This window comes from Pan troglodytes, chromosome 2 (genome assembly GCF_028858775.2).
Source record: "Pan troglodytes isolate AG18354 chromosome 2, NHGRI_mPanTro3-v2.0_pri, whole genome shotgun sequence".
In the NCBI taxonomy this organism is placed as follows: domain Eukaryota; kingdom Metazoa; phylum Chordata; class Mammalia; order Primates; family Hominidae; genus Pan; species Pan troglodytes.
Window position 1 is genome coordinate 51,048,686 of NC_086015.1, and position 25,186 is coordinate 51,073,871.

At 40.1% G+C, this 25,186-nt stretch overlaps 1 protein-coding gene across 9 annotated transcripts in view; it reads right to left on the reverse strand.

The window, feature by feature from the left end:
* Positions 1-25,186, reverse strand: part of SETD2 (SET domain containing 2, histone lysine methyltransferase) — a 147,399-nt gene that overhangs the window by 23,581 nt on the left and 98,632 nt on the right. For 4 of the 9 annotated variants that reach the window (XM_063805652.1, XM_016940925.4, XM_063805655.1 and 1 more), the window contains 4 exons: positions 21,919-22,102; positions 16,583-17,252; positions 6,420-6,554; positions 2,471-2,610 (listed from right to left, as the gene is read on the reverse strand). In XM_063805652.1, coding sequence (XP_063661722.1) covers positions 2,471-2,610; positions 6,420-6,554; positions 16,583-17,252; positions 21,919-22,102 — 1,129 coding nt within the window. Of the gene's footprint in view, positions 1-1,272; positions 1,397-1,909; positions 2,245-2,470; positions 2,611-6,419; positions 6,555-16,582; positions 17,253-21,918; positions 22,103-25,186 lie in introns of those variants that run through there. The other 5 variants (XM_063805654.1, XM_063805651.1, XR_010155172.1 and 2 more) reach the window with 4 other exon arrangements.

Consider the following 25,186-nt stretch of genomic DNA (forward strand, 5'->3'; position numbering starts at 1 on the left):
CGCCTCTCGGCTTCCCAAGTAGGAAGGATTACAGGCACCTGCCACCAAGCCCAACTAATTCTGGTATCTGGAGTAGAGACGGGGTTTCATCATGTTGGCCAGGCTGGTCTTGAACTCCTGAAATCAGGTGATCTGCCCATCTTGGCCTCCCAAAGTGCTGGGATTACAGGTGTGAGCCACTGCACCCAACCTATAGAAGCATTTTAATGCGAGTAAGGAAGGCCCTTCTAAGCAGAAAGGGAAAATATATGAAAATTTTAAGCTTCTTTATGTCACAAGATATCAGAAACAAAACTCTTGATAAAGAAATCTAACACTGGACAGAAAATGGGTAGATGGCCCACACAAGTAACTCACAAAAGATACAAATGACCAACAATCGAATGAAGACATCCCATCTCAATAGTAAAATAACTGAAAATAAAAATATTTCCCACCTGTTGGACTTGCAAGGTTAAAATAGATGACATGAGGGAAAAGGATTTTTTTTTTTTTTTTTTTTTTGGAGACAAGGTCTTGCTCTGTCACCCAGGCCGGAATGCAGTGGCACAATCATGGCTCACTACAGATCTGACCTCCTGTCTCAAGTGATCCTCTCGCCTCAGCCTCCCAACTAGTTGTGACTACGGGTGCACACCACCATGCCAAGCTAATTTTGTATTTTTCGTAGAGATGGGGTTTCACTATGGTGCCCAAGCTGGTCTCAAACTCCTGGCCTCAAGCGATCCTCCTGCCCCAGCCTCCCAAAGCATTAGGATTATAGGCATGAGCTGCTGTACATGGCTAAAAGGAACTTATACATACTTCTTTTTGTGAGAGTCCAAATTGATACAAACTATTGTTTAATGGTAAGCTGACAATATTTCTCAATTTAAAATGTGTACCTGTTTTGCCCAACAATTCCACTTCTAAGTACCCTCTCGAAGAAGTAGTAAGATTAGTGTCCCTAAGGATGCCCAAGGTTATAGTTAGATATAAAATAGTGAAGACCTATCAATGAGAGTGAGTTAAATACAATTTGATATAGCTATACAATAGAGCAGGGGTTGGCAAACTTTCTCTGTAAATGATTAGATGATAAATATTTTGACCTGTGGGCCAAATGGTTTCTATCACAACTACTCTGTCATTGTAGTGTGAAAGCAACCATAGACAATTTGTAAGCAAATGTGCACGGTTGTGCTCCAATAAAACTTTATTTGCCAAAACAAGTGGCCTGTGGGCATAGTTTGCCAGCCCTGCAGCAAAGTATAAACAATTACTAAAACTAACAGTTGTAGCTGGGTGTGGTGCCTCACGCCTGTCATCCCAGCATTTTGGGAGGCTTAGGTGGGAGGATCGCTTGAAGCCAGGAGTTCGTGCAGATCAGTCTGGGCAACAAAGAAAGACTCTGTCTCTACAAAAAAAAGAAAAAAAAAATTTTAAAGAAAAAATTCCATAGTTCTATGTTAATTGATAAAGCTCTATGAAATAGATTAGTAAATAAAGCAGACTACAAAAACATCTATCTTAACAATTTACGTAAGATTATATAGATGGGTGTATATACACACACACACACACAGAGACACACACACACAAAGTACATATACCCACATAAAGCTATCTGTCTAAACGGTATTTTTTAAAAACATTAATGAGTTATCTCTGAGTAGTGGCAGTTCCAGGAATTATACTTCCTTTTTTAGTACTTTTCTACTATATTTGCTTTCTACAGTAAGCATAAATAATGTGTGTCAAGGATAAACAATCTAGCTATTTAATTTGGAAATAGAAAAGCGCTGTCCGTAAAAAAAATTGAACAGCAGAGTTGAGTAGCTATGATATAGACTGCTTGGCTGGCAAAACCTAAAATGTTTATTTTCTGGCCTTTTACAGAAAAGATCTGTCTATGACCCCTGATACTTACACAATATTAGATGAAGGAACATTTTAAAAATCTCCTCAGCTTTCTCCAAGAGTCTTGCAGATTAGAAATACACCAAAATTGCCAGGTGCAGGGGCTCAATCCCAGCACTTTGGGAGGCCAAGGCGGGCGGGGCAGATCACCTGAGGTCAGGAGTTCGAGACCAGCCTGACCAACATACATGGTGAAACCCCGTCTCCACTAAAAACACAAAAATTAGCCAGGCATTGTGGTACATGCCTGTAATCCCAGCTACTGGGGAGGCTGAGGCAAGAGAATCACTTGAACATGGGAGCAGAAGGTTGCAGTGAGTTGAGATCACACCACTGTACTCCAGCCTGGGTGACAAAATAAATAAAATAAAAATACACCAAAACAAATACAAAAAGAACCAAAGTCTAACGTCTAAAATACATTTAAGATGTGATTCTGGAAATCCAGCAGCCTTCAAGCACAGTGAAAAGCTAATGACAAGAAGTTTACAACTGTAAAACTCCCCTTATAGTGGCAACTTCTTTGATTAAGTAAAAGCAGACATGGGAACGCCCATACAGCTCCTCTTACCTTGTGATCACATGGTAGTAATAAATCTTCCCTTCTGGATCTCGAGCTGTCTTCCAGTTGGGAGGTAAGACAATGGTTTTTGGTTTGGGAGGAGAGGGGGGCGGCAGATCCAAGAGATTATTTGTCACAACCATTTCAGACTACAAAGAAAACACACACATTTTTGATCAGTGATCTCTCTCTTAATCTGGCTGAATAGGACAAAATAGCCCACTTAAATATGTAAAAATGTACATCTACCCCCTCTTAAAAAAAGGATAAAGGAAAGGTACAGTCTGGGAAATAAGGGACAGTATATATAAAGAGGTTTACAGAGCTATCAGAAAAGTGACAGTTGACTCTAAGTTTACCATCCAAGATACCCTATAGTTTATCATATAGAGCAGCATTTTTCAACTTTAAAACACCAATTCTAAGGCATATCAACTGCAGGATACCAACTAACTAAATGGGATCCAGAAATATCTTTATCTTTAAAAAAAAAAAAAAAGAAAAACCAAAAAACCCCCTGAGAAGCAAATATGACAGAATGTTAACATTTATCCATTATATTTTTTCCGTACTTGAAACCTCAAAACTATAAAATATTAGTGCCACATTCTGAAAAACATAAAAACCTCATAATCACTTATGGACTGATTTTTGTTTCCCCAAAACATGTATGTTGAAGCTCTAATCCTGCTGTGACTGTTACTGGGACACAGGGCCTGTAAAGAGCTAATTAAGATTAATGAAGTCAAAAGAGTGAGGACTTTTTATCTAATAGGATGGTGTCCTTATTAAAAGAGAACTGACACCAGAGGACACTCGCAGAGAAAAGGTATATACAGCAAGAAGGCAGCCATTCGCAAGCCAAGGAGAGAGGCCTCAGGAGAAACCAACACTGCTGACACCTTGATCTTGGACTTCCAGCCTCAAGAACTGTGAGAAAATTTCTGTTATTTAATCCACTCAGTCTGTGGTATTTTGTTACCGCAGCCCTAGCAGACTAGTAATCACCACAAGGATATATACTTGTTCCTTCTTTCAAGCCTATTAATGAAGAATACATTTTTTACCTTTACCTTTGCTTGCACAGTTAAAGAGGAACCTGAAGACCCCAGGCTCAGATAAAATGTGTTCACTTTTAAGCAAACACGGGTCTTTGAGCATTCTTGCTTTGTGTATACTCTTTTTTATCTCTTATTTCACCCAGCTGGGGTTTTCTGGCCCAGCTTAAGTTTCAATTCCTCCATTACCCTATCCTTTAGCTTATAAAGTGACCTCTTTTCCCCAAGCTTCTGTGTCACTTAATATTCCAAACCATTTATCTCTTAATAGTTTAAGGCAAAAAAGAAAAAATATGTATTCCAAACCATTCAGTACTTATTCCCAACACAAAACTTTATTTTTAGTGTAGTCACCATCTTTCTCTTGTGATCATCATCTCTCTCTTATTTGAAAGATCAGCTTTTAAGAATACAAACGGAAACTTATTTATGTTTGTATTAAAAATGCCTAGTCGGCCAAGCGCAGTGGCTCACGCCTGTAATCCCAGCACTTTGGAAGGCCGAGGCAGGTGGATCACGAGGTCAGGAGTTTGAGACCAGCCTGGCCAACATAGTGAAACCCTGTCTCTACTAAAAATACAAAAGTATTAGCCGGGTGTGGTGGTGTGCACTTGTAATCCCAGCTACTCAGGAGGCTGAGGCAGGAGAACTGCTTGAACCTGGGAGGCGGAGGTTGCAGTGAGCCGCGAGATCAAACCACTGTACTCCAGGCTGGGCAACAAAGCAAGACTTCATCTCAAAAAAAAAAAAAAAAAAAGGCTAGAAGGGCTCAACTCAACTCGTAACAACCACTCAAACATCTGCTCTAAGTACACATTATCTTATTATTCTGTTATTTCACATATAGTATTTTTAGTCCATCTTCACTAACTGTCCTGTCTAAAGTCATCATCAATTGCTGGATTGCTGCAAGAGCTTTCTCCAGAACTGTAAGTGTTCTAAAGTGCTGATTTGACCATGCTATTCTGTTTGGTTTTTTCAATTGTTTCCCATGCCAACCTCTTATTTTCCACTTTATCCAAAAACAACAACACTTTGAGATTTCACCATATCCTCCTACATATGTTGCAGAATACCAAAAGCTTATCTTAATATTAAACATCATATAAAAAACTTTTTTTAAACATTGTACAACATGTATAGTGAAGTATATCACACAATTCTACATGCCTAGTCCATGGTGACTAGTACAGTATCATATTCTAGTACAGGTTAAGCAGCCCTAATACAAAAATACAAAACATTTTGAGTGCTGACATGACACTCAAAGGCCATGTTCAAAGGAAATGCTTATTGGAATATTTCAAGCTATACATTTTCAAATTAGAGATGCTCAAGTGGTAATTATAGTGCAGATATTCCAGAATCCATAAAATTCTGAAATGTGAAATACTTCTGGTCCCCTGAAGCTCAGATAAGGGATACTCAACCTGTACGTGGTAAATACTGATAGATAGCTGGTCTAGGAAATTGTTACTTCGGCCAGGTGTGGTGGCTCACGCCTGTAATCCCAACACTTTGGGAGGCTGAAGTGGGCGATCATGAGGTCAGGAGTTCAAGACCAGCCTGGCCAACATGGTGAAACCCCGTATCTAAAAATACAAAAATTAAGGTTGGGCACAGTGGCTCATCCCTGTAATCCCAGAACTTTGGGAGGCCAAGGCGGGTAGATCACGAGGTCAGGAGATTGAGACCATCATGGCTAACACAGCGAAACCCCGTCTCTACTAAAAATACAAAAATTAGCCAGGCGTGGTGGCGGGTGCCTGTAGTCCCAGCTACTCAGGAGGCTGAGGCCGGAGCATGGCGAGAACCCAGGAGGCGGAGCTTGCAGTGAGCCGAGATCATGCCACTGCACTCCAGCCTGGGCGACAGAGCAAGACTCCATCTCTAAAAAAAAAAAAAAAAAAAAAAAAAAAAAAAAAAAAAAAAAAAAAAATACAAAAATTAGCTGGGCGCAGTGATGCACACCTGTAGTCCCAGCTACTCAGGAGGCTGAGGCAGGAAAATCACTCGAACCCAGGAAGTGGAGGTTGCAGTGAGCCAAGATCGTGTCACTGCACTCCAGCCTAGGTGACAGAGTTAAAAAAAAAAAAAAAAAATTATTACTTCAAAAATTCATAGTAAAATATAAAAATACAAGGTCAGGGTAAACAACAAATAAAAAGGATCCTAGGAGCATTTTTTTTTTTTTTTTTTTTGAGATGGAGTCTTGCTCTGTCACCTGGGCTGGAGTGCAGTGGCGCGATCTTAGCTCACTGCAAGCTCTGCCTCCCAGGTTCACGCCATTCTCCTGTCTCAGCCTCCTGAGTAGCTGGGACTACAGGTGCGGAGCAAAATATGTATTAATGGAACTATAAATTCCACAGAATTAAAAAATTTTTTTTTTTACAAAATGGTTGAGTTCACGCCCTCAGGGTGGCTCAGGTGAATTTGGTGGCTACACAAATTTAAAAACGGGCCGGGCGTGGTGGCTCATGCCTATAAATAATCCCAGCACTTTGGGAAGCCGAGGCGGGTGGATCACCTGAGGTCATGAGGTCAAGACGAGCCTGGTCAACATGGGGAAATTCCGTCTCTATTAAAAATACAAAATTAGCCAGGCGTGGTGGCACACACCTGTAATCCCAGCTACTCAGGTGGCTGAGGCAGGAGAATCGCTTTAAACCAGGAGGTGGAGGTTGCAGTGAGCCAAGATTGTGCCGCTGCACTCCAGCCTGGGTGACAGAGCGAGACTCTGTCTCAAAAAAAAATAAAAAAATAAAAATAAAAATAAAAAAACAAAGAACAGGTGAAAAAAAACCCAAAAATAAAACGCAAAACAAAACCAAACCAAAAAGAAAACCTTCTAAAGACAAAGTAGACAGCCAATGAGTTTTAACAACTGAAACATTTCTTACTGGCTGCAAGGGCTGAGGCTGCCCTGGTGCAACTATTGTAGTCACTGCTGCGGCTGGCTGTACCACCACTCCTTGTGGATGAGCTGTGAAAATCTGTTGCCCCTGGATATACTGAAGACTTGGCTGGGCATAACTCTAAAAGATAAAATGAAGAAATCAATAATTTAAGCTTTTGTCACTTTAATAAACAGACTGACTTCCAAGTTGGCACAATCTTAAAGATATACCCATAACATTTTAAAATTTTTTGTTTATATATTTGGACATAAATGTGCAAAACAATTTTTTGTTTCAAACCCCAAGGTTTCTTTTTTTACTAATTCCCTATTCATTTACTTACTTTGATTTTACTTTATCATAAGAAAATAAAAACTTTTTTTTTTTTGGTCATAGAAATTCTCCAACTGTTTAGCTTTCAATGACATTGGAATGACATTGAAAACTAAACAGGTGGACAGTTTCTATAAGCAAAAACCAATGAAGTGCTGCTCCTGGGATATCCAAGAAACAATGCCACGCTGCTCTTTTCAGGAAGGCTTTTGCTACCAACTTGAAATAACAAACAGGTTGTTTGGATCAGAAAAGGTCAAAGGGTGTGAATCATAGTAAATAAGATGATCAAATTTTAAGCTACCTTTTGTTTTAGCTTTTTGTAGTCTTCTATGATAAAACCCCTTGGCAGAAAGACAGCAGAATCAATGCATCTGAAATTCTCACAACACACCAATTTATACAGTGTTCTATGATGCAAGAAGCCCCTTAACATACATCATCTCATTTAGTGCTGACCACCATCAAAACCAGGTACTGCCCATGCCTGGAGTTTCATAAGAAATAAGTACTATGCTAGGGCTTAAACCTACTCTGTAATTATTTCTCAAGCATAGAAAATCTGCTTAAAGAAGAAGAGGTGATAAGAAGACTGAAAAATAGCCTTGCTGTCCTAAGAGGTGGTGACTGTTAAGGAACTGAATAGACATGTATCCTGTGCTTAAGGAGAGATTTTGCTCCTATGGACTGAGATTCTAGCAGGTAAAATGATTACAGAAACATTAAATGCTAAGTACTCAAAATACAAAATATAATTCCAAATGATACCAGTAAAAACTCAAGTAGTCTGAATAGGCAATGCAGCTACCTAGCAGGTTTCTGAACGAATAATTACTGACAGGACACAGGAAAAAGGAAAAGAACACTTAATTTGGTATTCTGGATCAGCTTAATCTACTTGGATAATAAACCAGACTGAAAAACATTAATTGTTAAGGCAGAATTATCATCAGAATAGTATCACAAAGCCTGAGAGGAAAATGTACAGTCATGTATTGCTTAACAAGGGGGGTACATTCTGAGAAATGCATTGTTAGGAGATTTCATTGTTGTGGTAACATCATATAATGTACTTTCACAAACCTACTAAGTGTATGAGGTACTTACACATCATACAGTGCACCTCACAAATCTATTAGATACCTAGGCTATATGGTATAGTCTGTTGTTCCTAGGCTACAAACCTGTACAGCATGTTTCTGTAATAAAGACTTGTAAGCAACTATAACATAACAGTATCTGTGTATCTAAACATGGAAAAGTTACAGTAAAAATACAGTATAAAAATTTTTTAGGCCGGGCACGGTGGCTCACACCTGTAACCCCAGCACTTTGGGAGGCCAAAGTGGGCGGATCACGAGGTCAGGAGATCGAGACCATCCTGGCTAACACGGTGAAATCCCATCTCTACTAAAAATACAAAAAATTAGCCAGGCGTGGTGGCATGCACCTGTAGTCCCAGCCACTCAGGAGGCTGAGGCAGAAGAATCGCTTGAACCCAGGAGGTAGAGGTTGCAGTGAACCGAGATGGCACCACTGCACTCCAGCCTGGGCAACAGAGCGAGATGCCGTCTCAAAAAAACAAAATTTAAATGGTACACCTGTATAGGGAACTAACTATAAACAAAGCTTGCAGGACTGGAAGTTGCTTTGAGTAAGTGAGTGGTGAGTGAGTGAATATGAAGGCCTAGGACATTACTGTACACTACTGTAGACTATAAACACTTGGGCTACACTAAGTTTATTTATAAAACATTTTTTTAAATAAATTAACTGTAACTTACTATAACTTTTTTACTTTATAAACTTAAATTTTTTCAACTTTTTAACTCTTTTATAACACTTATCTTAAAATACAAACACATTCTACAGCTGTATAAACAACCCTCCTCCCTCCTCCTCGCCAGGGTGGAGAGCAGTGGTGCGATCTGGGCTCACTGCAACCTCCACCTCCCGGGTTCAAGCGATTCTCCTGCCTCAGCCTCCCGAGTACCTGGGACTACAGGTGCGTGCCACCACGCCCGGCTAATTTTTTTTATTTTAGCAGAGACGGGGTTTCATCATGTTGGCCAGGATGGTCTCCATCTCCTAACCTTGTGATCTGCCCACCTCGGCCTCCCAAAGTGCTGGGATTACACGTGTGAGCCACCGTGCCTGGCCTATATTTTTTTTAAAAAAGAGTCTCATTCTGTCATCCAGGCTGGAATGCAGTAGTGTGATCATAGCTTACTGTAGCCTTGAACTCCTGGACTGAAGCAATCCTCCCATCTCAGCCTCCCGAGTATGTGCCACCACGCCCAGCTAATTAAAAACAAATTTGTAGAGACAGGGTTTCGCTATGTTGTCTAGGCTAGTCTTGAACTCTTGTGTTTGAGTGATTCTCCTGCCTTGGCCTCCCAGATTGTTGGGATTACAGATGTGAGACAACACACTGGGCCAAATATTTTTTTTATATCCTTATTCTTATTCGATAAGTTTTTTATAGAATAAGTTTTCTAAATATATATATATGTATTCTTATATATATAAACTTATTCTTTTTTTTTTTTTTTTTTTTGAGACAGAGTCTGGCTCTGTCGCCCAGGTTGGAGTGCAGTGGCGCGACCTCGGCTCACTGCAAGCTCCGCCTCCCGGGTTCACGCCATTCTCCTGCCTCAGCCTCCCGAGTAGCTGGGACTACAGGTGCCCACCACCACACCTGGCTAATTTTTTGTATTTTTAGTAGAGATAGGGTTTCACCTTGTTAGCCAGGATGGCCTCGATCTCCTGACCTTGTGATCCGCCCGCCTCAGCCTCCCAAAGTGCTGGGATTACAGGTGTGAGCCACCGCACCCAGCCTATATATAAACTTATTCTATGAGTTTATATTATATATTAAATATATAAACTTATTCTATGAGTTTATATTATATATTATATATATAAACTTATTCTGAATTTATATATTATATATAAACTTATTCTATAAGTTTATATATTTGTACGTATATTTATATGTTTTTCTTATATATATAAATTTATGTTTCTTATATATATAAACATATATATATATGGGAAAAACATACATTTTGATAGAGGAAACATGACCAAGTATTTCATAGATCAGTAAGGTATCTATACTTTAGAATAATCTTATTGTATATTTCAAAATAGCTAGAAGAGAATAATTGAATGTTTCTAGCATAAAGAAAAGACAAATATTTATGGTGATGGATATCTCAATACACTGATTTTTACAAATTATATGAATATATTAAATTATCACATGTACCCTGAAAATATGTACACCTATTATGTATCAACATAAAAAAACAAAAACTAAGATATAAACACACACACTAGCCTAGGCTTACACGGAGTCAGGATCATCAAGATGTCAGAAGGCCAGAAGAATTTTTCACCTCCATAATAATCTTACGAGGATCACTGTCATAAATGCCATCTGTTGTTGACCAAAACGCCATTGCATGGCACATGATTGTATTTATGTACAGGCTGAGCATAAACATTTCTGATTTCCCTAATCAGAAATCCCAAATGCTATAAAATATGAAACTTATTGAGCGTCCACATGGTGCTCAAAGGAAATACTCGCTGGAATATTTTGGATTTTGACTTAGGGATGCTCAACCACTAAGTATATATAACGTAAATATTCCCAAATCTGAAAAAAATCCGAAATACAAAACACTTCAGGTCCCAAGCATTACAGATAAGGGATACTCAACCTGTATTCATTTCCTCTCTCTTTTTTTTTTTTTTTTTTTTGAGACAGAGTCTCACTCTGTCACCCAGGCGGAAGTGCAGTGGCGCAATCTCAGCTCATTGCAACCTCTGCTGCCTGGGTTCAAGCAATTCTCCTGCCTCAGTCTCCTGAGTAGCTAGGATTATAGGCGTGCGCCACCAAGCCCAGCTAATTTTTTTGTATTTTTAGTAGAAACGAGGTTTCACCATGTTGGCCAGGCTGGTCTTGAACTCCTGACCTCAAGTGATCCCCACACCTCGGCTTCCCAAAGTGCTGGGATTATAGATGTGAGCCACCGCACCTGGCCTATTTTCTTATCCCTCTACTCATACCATGTGCAAGTGACCATATTCTCTTGCCATGACCATTATTTGTCTCCCTACATTTTTTTTTTTTCTGAGACAAGGTCTCACTCTGTTACCCAGGGTGGAACGCAGTGGTGCCATCAAGGCTCACAGCAGCCTTAACCTCCTGGGCTCAGATGATCCTCCTGCCTCAGCCTCCCGAGTAGCTGGGACTACAGGAGCATGCCACCACATCCAACTAATTTTTGTATTTTTTGTAAAGATGAGGTTTCGCCATGTTAACCAAGCTGATCTCAAACTACAAGGCTCAAGCGATCCTCCCACCTCAGCCTCCCAAAGTGCTTAGATTACAGGCATGAGCCACCATGCCTGGCCAGTCTCCTACTTTTGCCCTTGACTCCTGCAATCTCTTTTACCCAGAGCAGCCAGTGATCCTCTCAAAATATGTCAGATCACGCTATTCAATTCTAACTGCTCCAGTGGATTTCCACATTACTCAGTCTAACAACCAAAAATCCTCTTAAAGCTCCCCCTAAGACCCTATTGTAACTTCTTTGACTTCATTTCCTACTACTGGTATCTTCACTTATTTGGAATAGAATGGGTTTCATAATTACCTAACATATTTTGAGTGTGAACATTTAATATTCTGATATTGATTTTATAAAACAATAAAAAAGCTAGTTCAAATTCTAATTTTGAAAAAAAAAAAATCACCAGGGTAAAACATGTTATTTCTAGAGTGACCAGGAAGTCAATCATCCAAATGTACAATAGAAAACTGCTAATATTTTGGAAGACAAAATTTCTTTGGCCATCAGTGACAATATGTTCATGAAGAATTTTTCTGACAAGACCGGATGTTTAAGTAAGGCTCATTATGCAGACACTAGTATTTGATTCATATGGAATAAAGCTGTGGTTTAGAAGAACACCTCCAAATGTTGGCTGGGAGATAACAACAGCAGTATCTACTTATGTTAAAAGCCTAGACTTCTAGGCTTTTAACAGTATTAATTTGGTTTCTATAAACCAGTTTGACTGGAATAATGCAGAAGATATACACGTTTGTGACACATGTACATATGTCATGTGACTTTTCTATTTGCTAAGGAAAAACCTATACGAGATTTTTGTTTTTTCTGTATCACAGAAAAACATGAATGTTCATTTTTTTGTACCCAGGCTGGAGTGCGGTGGCACAATCTCGGCTTACTGCAGCCTCAACCTCCTGGATTTAAGCAATCTTCCCACCTCAGCTCTCCCAAATAGCTGGGACCACAGGCATGTGCCACCACACTCGGCTAATTTTGTTTACTTTTTGTAGAAACAGGGTCTCACTATGTTGCCCAAGCTGGTTTCAAACTCCTGGGTTCAAGTGATCTTCCTGCTTCAGCCTCTCAAAGTGCTGGGATTACAGATGTGAGCCACCACGCCCGGCTGAAAAACCTGTATCACATTTAAAGAGCCCGCTCATTCAAATGACTTAAAATTACACAAATGTGGCCAGGCATGGTGGTTCAAGCCTGTAATCCCAGCACTTTGGGAGGCCAAGGCAGGTGGATCACCTGAGGTCAGGAGTTCGAGACCAGCCTGACCAACATGGCGAAACCCTGTCTCTACTAAAAATACAAAAAATTAGCTAGGAATGGTGGTGCACACCTGTAATCCCAGGTACTAGTGAGGCTGAGGCAGGAGAATCTCGAACCTGGGAGGCAGAGGTTGCAATGAGTCGAGATTGCACCACTGCACTCTAGCCTGGGTGATAGAGCCAGACTCTGTCTCCAAAAATAAAAAAAAATTGTTACACGAATGCTAGTTTCTCAAATATATACCCACTAGAAGTATCTTTAAACTGTGACTTTTTTTTTTTTTTTTTTTTTTTTTGAGACAGAGTCTCGCTCTGTCTCCCAGGCTAGAGTGCAATGGCGCAATCTTGGCTCACCACGACCTCCGCCTCCTGGGTTCAAATGATTCTCCTGCCTCAGCCTCCCCAGTAGCTGGGATTACAGGCACCCACCATCATGCCCAGCTAATTTTTGTATTTTTGTAGAGATGGGTTTCACCATGTTGGCCAGACTGGTCTCGAACTCCTGACTTCAGGTGATCTGCCCACCTTGGCCTCCAAACGTGCTGGGATTACAGGAGTGAGCCACCATGCCCGGCCTAAAATGTGATTTCTAATGGGAATTACAGAAGAAATGTGAGAAGGTCCAATAGGTTATAGAGAGAAAAATACAATTTTTCTGTTACCACCTCTAGAATAATAAAAAATCATTATTACTTTATATCTGGATCACTTCACTTTATACTATGTCAGTGCAAAAGTAGTTTTCGCCATTTTTAACAGCAAAAGCCATGACTACTTTTGCACCAACCTAAAATGAAAAATTATAGTCTAAGCACTCAAACTCTTGAGATGTAATTTTGTATAACTTTGTGAGAGTAAGTCACTTATTAGTGTCACAAGACCACTACAAATTACGTGACCTCTGTTAAAATTGAGCTTTTATGTTTAGTATGCAGTTGTGTAAAAAAATCAGTCACCTCTGATAACACATTTGCTCCAAATATTAAAGATACTGAATATGTAGATACACAGACATAAATGTATATTATATCATGTTACATATTACTTCACCGCCAAGGTTATCACAGCTTGCAAACTCTGAGTAGCCATGTTGTATGGTTAACACTGGGCTTCAACAACACAAACTTCAAGGCTCCTAGAGGTCAGATTTTTAGGGCTAGACAACAGATGGATGAACATGACCAGATGTTACTTCACAGCCCATTAATGTCAATAATCTCCCCTGAATACTATTAAGGTAACTATTTGTGTAAGTAACCATCAAGGTATATGGTGCTTTGAATCTATCATTATTAATATCCCTTATCTTAATGCAAATCAAACCATCCTGAGGCATTCTGCTCATTTTATAGATGAGAAAACAAAGACTCAAGAATATTAATGCCTGTTTCTAGGATGCACAGTAAATGATAAACCAGGACTCAAAACACATACTAACAATATATTCTATGTTTCTCAATACCCCCAAAGCCCAGTATCATCTGATCAATTAATCTCACACAGTGGGGAACGGAAGGATAGTTGAACCACCACAGCCCATTTACCTACTACTTAAGTACACACAAAGTAGATTAGGGAATCAGTAAGTACTTCTTGATAGGGACAGAATGAAAGACTAGAAGCAAGTAAATTGTGATGCTTGGCTCTTAGGGCTAATGAATAAAACCAAGAGAATCTTTTTTTCTCATTGGGAAGGAATAAATGGATTTTATTTTATAAGAAAAATCATATGGCCAGTGAGCTCTTTACTGAGGAGTCTTTAATGGATATCTTTCATTGCTGTTGCTTAGGCTCTAGTACTAAGATGGGACCTATTTCAGGAATAGGAATGGGGATAGACATAAACCATTTTTACTGTATCCCTGATACATATTTTTAGGGAAAAACTCAAAACTAATGGCTTGGTCCAAGAAAGAATATGGCTCATACCCAAGTCAAACTGACAGTAAAACAAAACCAAAACCAAAACCCAAAACATTCTGTAGGAGGGAGAATGAAACATACTCTCTCCCTACACACACACACAAACAATTCACACCTGATGACCAATAATGCCCACATTTTTACTAGCCTTCTGTAACAACAGTCATTTTAAACCAAACAGCAAACAAAAAGCAGAAAAAAACTATAAGCATGTTTAATGGAATGCTATTTATAATTATGAAAAATAACTTTCCATTTAAATGACTACCCCCAGTAAAATGGATGACTATATAAGCAAATAGGGTATTATACCCATTAAAACATTTATGTATGTATATGTATATGTACACACACACATACAGTATAATAGTAAATAATTTGAAAAAGTGGTTACAAATCATTTTAAGGAATTGAGTCAAATCTCTTTCCCCTACTCCAAGATCCCATCACAGTGGTCCCCATACTTATCCCCACTGGCTCCTCTTAAATAAAGTCTGACTTACTATCTTAAAAAAAAAATCATTTTAAGTAGGAAAACATGGGATAAAAAACTTCAAGTCAAGACAAATATATAAAATACATAAAACTTGCTTTAAAGGATCATAAAAAATGAAAGTAGTTAATACAGTTAGGGTTTTAGTAATTAAAACAGGATACCTTGTCATGGCCATTTTAACAAATGTTTTAATACAGCTTCATTATGAAAATATGAACAGAAGTAAAAATTACTGTTTAATACTAAGTATTATGTGCAGGAAACATTGTTGGGAGTCTTCAACATCCACAATAATTCATTTTTAAGGGGTAATGAGGAGTGCTGGGAGAGAGACAGAAATGTGGTGATGATAATGCTTTGAACATTTTTTTTTCAAAGCTTTAAATGTACTGCTGGCCAGGCACAGTGGCTCACGTCTGTAATCTCAACACTTTGGGAGGGCCAAGGCAGGAGAACTGCTTGAGGCCAGGAGTTCAAGACCAGCCTGGGCAACACAGTGAGACCGCATCTCTTAAAAAAATTAGCAGGGTACAGTGATGCACACCTGTAGTCCCAGCTATTTGGGAGGTGGGAAGATCACTTGAGCCCAGGAGTTTAAGGCTGTAGTGAGCTATGATCGCATCACTGTACTCCAGCCCGGGTGGCAGAGCAAGACCTAATCTCTTAAAATAAAATAAAAAATAAAAAAAAGTTCTGCCGGCCAGGCACGGTGGCTCACGTCAGTAATCCCACCAGCACTTTGGGAGGCCGAGGTGGGTGGATCACGAGGTCAGGAGATTGAGACCTGGCTAACACGGCGAAACCCCGTCTCTACTAAAAATACAAAAAAATTAGCCAGGCGTGGTGGTGGGCGCCTGTAGTCCGAGCTACTCGGGAGCCTGAGGCAGGAGAATGGCGTGAACCCGGGAGGCGGAGCTTGCAGTGAACCGAGATCGCGCCACTGCACTCCAGCCTGGGGGACAGAGCGAGACTCCGTCTCAAAAAAAAAAAAAAAAAAAAAAAAAAAAAAAAGTTCTGCCTTGTATAATTTAAAAAAGAAAACATGATTTTATTTATTTATTTATTTATTTATTTATTTATTTATTTATTTATTTTGAGATGGCATCTTGCCCTGTTGTCCAGGCTGGGGTACAGTGACGCTATCTCAGCTCACTGTAACCTCTGCCTCCTGGGTTCAAGCGATTCTCCTGCCTCAGCCTACCAAGTAGCTGGGATTACAGGCATGAGCCACCATGGCCAGCTAATTTTTTTTATTTTTTAGTAGAGATGGGGTTTCACCATGTTGGCCCGGCTGATCTCAAACTCCTGACTTCAGGTGATCCGTCCACCTCGGCCTCCCAAAGTGCTGGGATTACAGGTGTGAGCTACCACGCCTGGCCTGACCATGATTTTTAGAAAACACAAAAATATTACCATGATGAAGGGTTCTCCCTTGGGAGAAATGGAGGCCTGCTAACAACAATGTGAGTAGGTTGGAAAGTGAATCTCTATATCTAGTTCAGCCTTCAAATGACTGCAGCCATGGCCAACAGCTTGACTGTAATTTCATGGAAAACCCTGAGCCAGATCCACCCTGCTAAGCTGCTTCTGAGTTACTTATTGTCTTAAGCTGACAAGTTCTGGCAATATTTCACACAATAGATAACCAATACATATAAAGTTGATCAATATATACAAGTAGTCCATGGTAAGACTTCCTCCCCTATACCAGATTTAACTAACATCCCATGAACAGACCATAAAGCAGAAAAGAAAAGTTTCAGAATTAGTTACCTGTACAATTGGTGGAGTTGTCTGTGAATAAGGTGATGTCACACCATAGACTGTTGGACATGTCTGTCCTTGATAATATATGGTTGCTTGAGACTGTGCAGGAGAGTACTGCTGCTGTACACTGACAGACTGTTGGTTTGAATCCCAAACACTATAATTCTGTCCCTGAACTGGGCCGGGGGCCGGCACTGGCAAGACAGCAACGCTGGAGTCTTGGTGTACTACACCATCACTCTGGGCCACATACTGGGAACTGGAAACTTCCACAGGAGCTGCCACATGTGGCACCACTGGTACTGGTGGAGGGGCAGAAAGGGGTTCTGTAGAATGTCCCACCAAGGGCTGAGCATGATCATAAGGAGCAGGAGAACACACTGGGTCCATGCTGGGTGTGGGCAGGAGCACCTTTCCAGCATTAGGGTTGCTGGGATCCACATAGGCCTGCATGGGATAACCTGGTGGGTAACCAGCAAAGGGATGATGTGGGGCATTATAACCAAGAGAGTCATAGGGCAGTGGTGATGTCATTCCCAGGTTCTGCATCTGTTGCTGTTGTTTCTGAGCCTCCCGTTGAGCCACCTCTTGCTCAAACAACTTCCGGCGTTCCTCTGTAGAAAGTTTATTGCGGTCTTTAATTCGTACTTTCTTTTTAGAAGTTGGTGTATCATATCTAGAAAGAAAATAAGGACCACAAAAAGTTGCTCCCTAAATCATAGACATAATCAAAGCACTAATAAGTATTATGTCACTCATGACTAAACCACTAACCACATCAAACCCTATTTGGCACTGGTTTAAAACTATACTCAGAATTACTCAGCTTGTCTTGCACACAGAACAGAATCCCAAGGAATTGACAAAGAGATGAAAATAATTTCATCTCTAATTTCATCTCTACCCTTAGTTTCTAGAATTTTAAGATTAAAGATAGATATAGCATCCTATTCTTTATAGCTGGGGACATTTCTATAATCACAAATTCTAAAATTAAAATAAAAAACAAAATAAGTGTCATAAACCAAGAAATAATCCAATACTCAATCCAATTTATTGTCCCTAAATTCCACAGTATGGTTAAGCAGGAGATTAGATATGAAGAGAAATAGTTGAAAAATAACCTTCAAATTCAAAAGTCCAATGAATTCCAACTGGGAAAAGAAAAAGAAATCCTCATAAAAACATACAGTAGAAAGACATATACAAAGAGAACCTCTTAAAAGCAGACCAAGAGAAAAGCCCGATTAAAGAAGGATGAAAATTAGACCAAGTCTCACAAAACCAGTTAAGGGAAGCCAGAAAACTGAAGAATAAATAGAGTCAGAATGTTGAGAGAAACTATTTCCCCAAAAAAACTTCCTTTCAAAAACGAGGGAGAGGCCAGGCATGATGAGGCAGGCAGATCACCTGAGGTCAGGAGTTCAAGAACAGCCTGGCCAACATTGTGAAACCCCATTTCTACTAAAAATACAAAAATTAGCTGGGCCTGGTGGCGTGTGCCTGTAATCCCAGCTACTCAGGAGGCTGAGGCAGGAGAATCGCTTGAACCCAGGAGGCAGAGGTGGGAGTGAGCTGAGACTACGCCACTGCACTCCAGCCTGGGCAACAGGGCAAGACACCGTCTCAAAAAAAAAAAAAAAACAAAAAAACAAAGAGGGAGAATATTCACATAAGACTTCTACATAGCAGCAACATTCACAATAGCCAAATGTCTCTGAAATGATGAATTTATAAACTATGGTACATGAATACAATGGACAGCAATTAAAAAAAAACCTACCGAGACACAAAATAACATAGATGAATGAATCTAAAATGCAATACGACAAGTGAAAGAAGGCAAATTCAAATGCTATATACTATATATCACTTTTTTGACATTATGGAGAAGACAAAACCAGAGGGTCAGAAAGCAGATCAGTGGTTGCCAGGAGTTAGGGATGTGGAAGGGACTGACTACAAAGGGGCACAGGGGAATTTTTTTTTTTTTTGAGATGGAGTCTCACTCTGTTGCCCAGGCTGGAGTGCAGTGGCGCGATCTCCGTTCACTGCAAGCTCCACCCCCCGGGTTCATGCCATTCTTCTGCCTCAGCCTCCAGAGTAGCTGGGACTATAGGTGCCCGCCACCATGCCTGGCTAATTTGTTGTTGTTGTTGTTGTATTTTTAGTAGAGACAGGGTTTCACAGTGTTTGCCAGGTTGGTCTCGATCTCCTGACCTCGTGATCCGCCCGCTTCAACCTCCCAAAGTGCTGGGATTACAGGTGTGAGCCACCGCGCCTGGCCTTTTTTTTTTTTTTTTTTTTTTTTGAGAGGTTGTCTCATTCTTGTCACCCAGACTGGTGCGCAATGGTGTGATATCAGCTCACTGTAACCTCCACCTCCCAGGTTCAAGTGCTTCTCCTGCCTTAGTCTCCCCAGTAACTGGGATTACAGGGGTGCATCACCATGCCTGGCTAATTTTTGTATTCTTAGTAGAGACAGGTTTCACCATGTTGGTCAGGTTGGTCTCAAACTCCTGACCTCAAGTGATCCGCCCGCCTCAGCCTCCCAAAGTGCTGGGATTATAGGCGTGAGCCACTGCGCTCGGCCGCAAATTTTTTGTTTTTTTTTTGAGACGGAGTCTTGCTCTGTCACCCAGGCTGGAGTGCAGTGGCGTAATCTCAGCTCACTGCAACCTCTGCCTCCCGGGTTCAAACAATTCTCCTGCCTCAGTCTCCCGAGTAGCTGGGACTACAATCATGTGCCACCACACCCGGGTAATCTTTGTATTTTTAGTAGAGATGGGGTTTCACCATATTGGCCAGACTGGTCTCAAACTCCTGACCTCATGATCCACTCGCCTCGGCCTCCCAAAGTGCTGGGATTACAGGCACGAGCCACCATGCCTGGCTGGGAATTTTTTAAGGTGATGGAAGTGCTCTGTATCATGATTGTGGTGGTGGTTACAAAACTGTATGCATTTTATTTATTTATTTTTTCAGACAGTCTTGCTCTGTCACCCAGGCTGGAGTGCATGGTGTGTTCTCACCTCACTGCAACCTCTGCCTCCTGGGTTCAAGTGATTCTCATGCCTCAGCCTCTCAAGTAGCTGGGATTACAGGCATGAGCCACCATGCCCAGCTAATTTTTTGTATTTTTAATAGAGACGGGGTTTCACCATGTTGGCCAGGCTGGTCTTGAACTCCTGACCTTAGGTGATCCACCAGCCTCGAGACCCAGGAATTCAAGACCAGCCTGGGCAAAATGGAGAAACTCCGTCTCTACAAAAAAAACAACAAAAAAACCGGGCATCGTGGCACTTCCTTGTAGTCCCATCTACTGGATGGGTGCTGAAGTGGGAGGACTGCCTGAGCTGGTGCAGGTAAAGCAAGGCTGCAGTGAGCCATGATCATGCCACTCCACTCCAGCTTGGGCAACAGAGTAAGACCCTGTCTCAACAGAGACCTCATTAGACAGAGATAGGCATACTCAAAATTGTATCAATGTCAAGTCGCTACAGAATCATCTCTTTGGTGGGTAGGGTTCTAAGGAAGCAGATTTTAAAGAAGAGTAAAAGTCTGAGAAAAGACAAGATTTCCCAGAGGAAAACCAAGAAGGCGGTAGTGATTTGCTACCAAGACCTAATAGAAGCTACAGTCATCATGAGCCCCAGAAAGAGATCTTCCCATATATGAAAATTTGTGGGAGAGAGGCACCACTGCAGACAAGTGAAAAGGATGGGTTTTCAAGTAAATGGTGCTGGGACAATTGGGTATTAAATAAAACTGAATCCCTCCCTTATAATATATACAAAAATTAATTGCAAATGGATTAAGGATTTAATTCTCTTAAAATACAAAAAACATCACCTCCTCAAGGGAGGATTTCTAAAAACACAATTAAAAAAACCATAAAGAAAACATACCATATATGACACATTCAGCTAAACCATAATTAATAAATTCCATGTATCAAAAGGTACAAAAAGTGTCAAAATACAAGCCGTAAACTGGGAGAAGATATTTGCAACAATTATCACCAAGACAAAATTATATTTAGAATATAAAGGACACATAAAACTAAAAAAGACAAATAATTCAATGAATGAACAACACATATAAGATACTTCACAGAACAGCCAGGCGCAGTGGCTCACGCCTGTAATCCCAGCACTTTGGGAGGCTAAGGCAGATCACGAGGTCAGGAGATCGAGACCATCCTGGCTAAAATGGTGAAACCCCATCTCTACTAAAAATACAACAAATTAGCCAGGCATGGTGGCGGGCACCTGTAGTCCCAGCTACTCAGGAGGCTGAGGCAGGAGAATGGCGTGAACCTGGGAGGCGGAGCTTGCAGTGAGCCGAGATCATGCCACTGCACTCCAGCCTGGGCAACAGAGCAAGGCTCTGACTCATAAAAAAAGATACTTCACAGAACAGGAAACAGAAATGGCCAATACAAAGCTATAGTAACCAAAACAACATGGTACTGGCATAAAAACAGACACATAGACCAATAGAACAGAATAGAGAATGCAGATATAAATCCACTCGTTTATAAACCAACTCAACTTCAACAAAGGCACCAAGAACTTACAGTAGGGAAAGGACAGCACCTTTTCAAGGACAGCACCTTACAGTAAGGAAAGGACAGCACATTTTCAATAAATGGTGCTGAGAAAACTGGGTAACTACATGCCAAAGAAAGAAATGGACAATAAATACATGACAAGATGTTCAATCTATTTAGTAATTAGGGGAATGCAAATAAAAATCACATTACATACCGAGATACTTTAAAACTAAAAAATTCTGCCAAATGCAGTATATAAATGCTTTATCTCAATTTTTTAAAAAGCAAATTTAATTTAAAAAGAACTTGTCTGGGATAAATGTTTTCTAGCCTCCAGTAAACGATTACATGGTTTGTTTTTCTACCAGCATAACAAGAGAGCTTCTGACTAGATTTATTAAAAATCAGCATTTTAATTAGTATGGCACAAAACTCATAAGAAAACAAAGTTCTGGCTTTTAAAGAATAACCATTATCTTTGAAGACTTATCTCCCACCAACCCCCATTGCGCTCGAAAGAACAAATCTTTGGCTCCCAAAACGACATTTAAATATTATCAAATAGGAGTCATTCAAGAACCAAAACCTATTAATCTTCACAGTTACTACTACTGTCAACAGAGAATCTGTCTTAAGATTATCAGTAAAGTTGTATACTCACTCATCAAAATGCAAAATACTAATTCCAAAAGCCCTTGATGTTCACAATCAGAAGTATATGACTTGGGTACTTTTTAACTTGCTCAAAACAAAAACAAAAACAAAAAAACTCACACAGGCCACTTACCTGTCATCTGGCCTTTTTGTTCCCCGCTCATAGGCAGAAGAGGGTGGTGAGAGGGAGCTTCTTCGTTTCCTTTTCTCTTTATTTTGAGTTTGCTTGTCTGGGTCTCTCTCTCTTGACCTATTAGGAGTCTTCGGGGCAGGTGTTTGATCTCTGAAGCCAACAGCATCTCTTCCTCGTTCAGTTGCTAAGGGAAAAGGGTGGGTTTTTTTTTTTTTTTTTTTTTAAAGTTTATTTGGTGGACTTTTCTCCATCATGACAATGTATCAACTGTATAATAAAACTTCTATCCAACAAATGTATCTATGGACTCCTCCGTCATCTACCCAGTTCTGAATTTGAATGAGATACAAGGTCTTATGTCTGTGTTCACTCTACTCACTAAAAGTCTCTTTCACAAATGCCCTTTTCTCCTCTTTCCCTCCAAAGACTCAGTCTAAGCCGTTAACATTTCTATAATAAGTTCTGTGAGCACATGCATGCAAGATATTCCCATTACATTTAGCAAGGCAGTTTACTTGCCAGTTCAAAAATGTAAAAGCCTTCAACTACCCTATAACTCTTCATATTTATAATCTATAGAAAAGCAGCCTGATGTGCTAAGCATAAGAACCTCAATGAGAAAAGTCTATTTTTTTTTTTTTTAAAGGTATGCATGGTGGCTGTAGTCCCAGCTACTTAGGAGGCTGAGCTGGGAGGATTGCTTAAGCCCAGGAGTTCAAGGCAGCAGTGAGCTATGATTGCACCACTGCAGTCCAGCCTGGGCAAACGAAGCAAGACCCCATCTCTTAAAATTAAAAAAGTGGCTTATCAGGCAACATTTTAATGAACTACAGTTATCTCTCGGTATAAATGGGGGACTGGTTCCAGGAACCCCCTTCTCTCCATACCAAAATCTGTGCACACTCAAGTCCCACAATCCACCTCACGGAACCCACATTTACAAAAAGTTGCCCCTCCTTATAGGCTGGTTTCATATCTTATGAATACTATATTTTCTATGTAGATTTGGTTGACAAAAAAATCCACTGTATGTGTGGACTTGTGCAGTTCAAACCTGTGTTGTTCAAGAGTCAAAGGTATAAATATAAAAGGAAAATATCTCAAACCCAGGTGATAACTTTGGAAGTCATCAAAGCCAGAGAGCTACATCTTAAAAAAACATAATACCAGGCTGAGCATAGTGGCACACACTTGTAGTCCTAGCTACTTGCAAGAGGCTGAGGCAGGAAGACTGCTTCAGCCCAGGCATTCTAGGCTGCAATGAGCTCTGTTTACACCACTGCGCTTCAGCCTGGGCAACAGAGCAAGATCCTGTCTCTTAAAAAAACAAACCGACAAACCAAAAAATCAGAATGCCAGCTTCCTATTCAAAGATGGTATTAATAACCTTCTTAATTTACAGTGTCTCTCTTTACCTAGAATCGTTCTTAATCTCACTGTTTTCACTTACCCAATTCCATTCCAGTGCTCTCCAAAGCTGTCCTAAGTACTACTTTTCACTGATCACACCTCCTAGTTTCTCATCTCCTTAAGAAGTCAATCTCGGCCGGGCACTGTGGCTCACGCTTGTAATCCCAGCACTTTGGGAGGCCAAGGCGGGCAGATTATGAGGTTAGGAGTTTGAGACCAGCCTGGCCAACACAGTAAAAACTCTCCTCTACTAAAAATACAAAAATTAGCTGGGCACGGTGGCAGGTGCCTGTAATCCTAGCTATTTGGGAGGCTGAGGCAGGAGAATGGCTTGAACCCGGGAGGCAGAAGTTGCAGTGAGCCGAGATCGCGCCACTGCATTCCAGCCTGGGCGACAGAGCTAGACTCCATCTCGGGAGGAAAAAAAAAACAACAACAACTAAATCTCACCACTAAACATTTCAGTATCAATTGACTGGCATAATATGCTGTTGCTTTGTGTATGTTAGTATTGCTCTCTTATTGAGAATTTCTCTCATAGGACAAGGAAGAGTCTCAATAAACATTTACTGCTTTTTCTTTTTCTCATCTCATAAAAATGTGCTATGGGTTGTTTTACTCCCTCAGCAACCGAGTTAGGTTTCATAAGCATTTCTCACAGTTCTTTTAGGTGGCCCAAAACCCCAAGTATTTGCAACATGGTTACTAAACTACAGCCAGGTATGAGCATTTGTCAACGAGAAGCTAACAGAACTCATTTGTACCACATCCGGGTAGAAAATGCAGTATAATTAAATTAACTGCTCCAGTTCACAAGGTATTAGCACTATATCCTTTTATGAGGTACCATTATCCAGTTGCATCTGGATCTACCCATGTCTATCTTGCTTCCTCCTGCAAACCCAGGTTTCTTACCTAGTATAAATTTCCTTAAAATGTGACTATTTCTTCACTATACCCTGATAAAACAAAAAAGGAATCATACCAACAGTTCATATTCTGACTCTGCACCTTAGAATATGTGAGGCAGACAAGTCATTCCATTTATTCAGGCTGATTTCCTAATATTATAAAAATGAGGGTAAAGTTAGACTACGTATTTCCTGAAGTGTTTCACAATCCTTCCAAATTTTAAAGGTTCTATGCTTTAATTGTTTGACATTAAGAAATGGAAACCAGGCTTATATATATTATATATATGTAAATATATATAAAATATATAAAATAATATAATATATAAAAATATAAAATAATTACAAGCATTATATATTATAAGCATTTTCTTATTTTAGAAACCTGAGACTGAGATGAAGGGTTCTACATGTGAAAGAGAGACTAAGGTCGGCAGAAAAGAGGCTACTCCCTGAAAAGATATAGTTGTTCATTACAGATCATCCTCTGCATCTCATGGATGCAAAATATTTCTCCACAATAATTTGCAAATATCTAGCCATACCAGACTAGATATTTACAAAATATTATGGAGAAACGCTCATAGGTATTTAAGCTTTGCTTGTGTTGCTACTAATAGTTTTAACTCAGAGATCCCAGAAAGCTAGCTTCTGATAATCAACCCTATAGTGGTGCCACTGGTTTTGCCAACCACTATTGCCCAGTCCTGCCTTCTTTTTTATAGGAAGAGTTATCTGCAGCCCTAAGTAGAATGTGAGGCTATGAAGAGACTAAACCAGAGAGTGGAACTAAAAATATTGGAAAGACAAACAATGGTGCAAAGGTTATCTCACAGGTCTTTAACCAATAAGACTAAGATTATATAAAAAGTTATGCACACCAAAAATAAAAAGACAAAAAAAAAATCACACTGGCTTCTTCATTCTACTTTTAGTGGGTCAGTGGT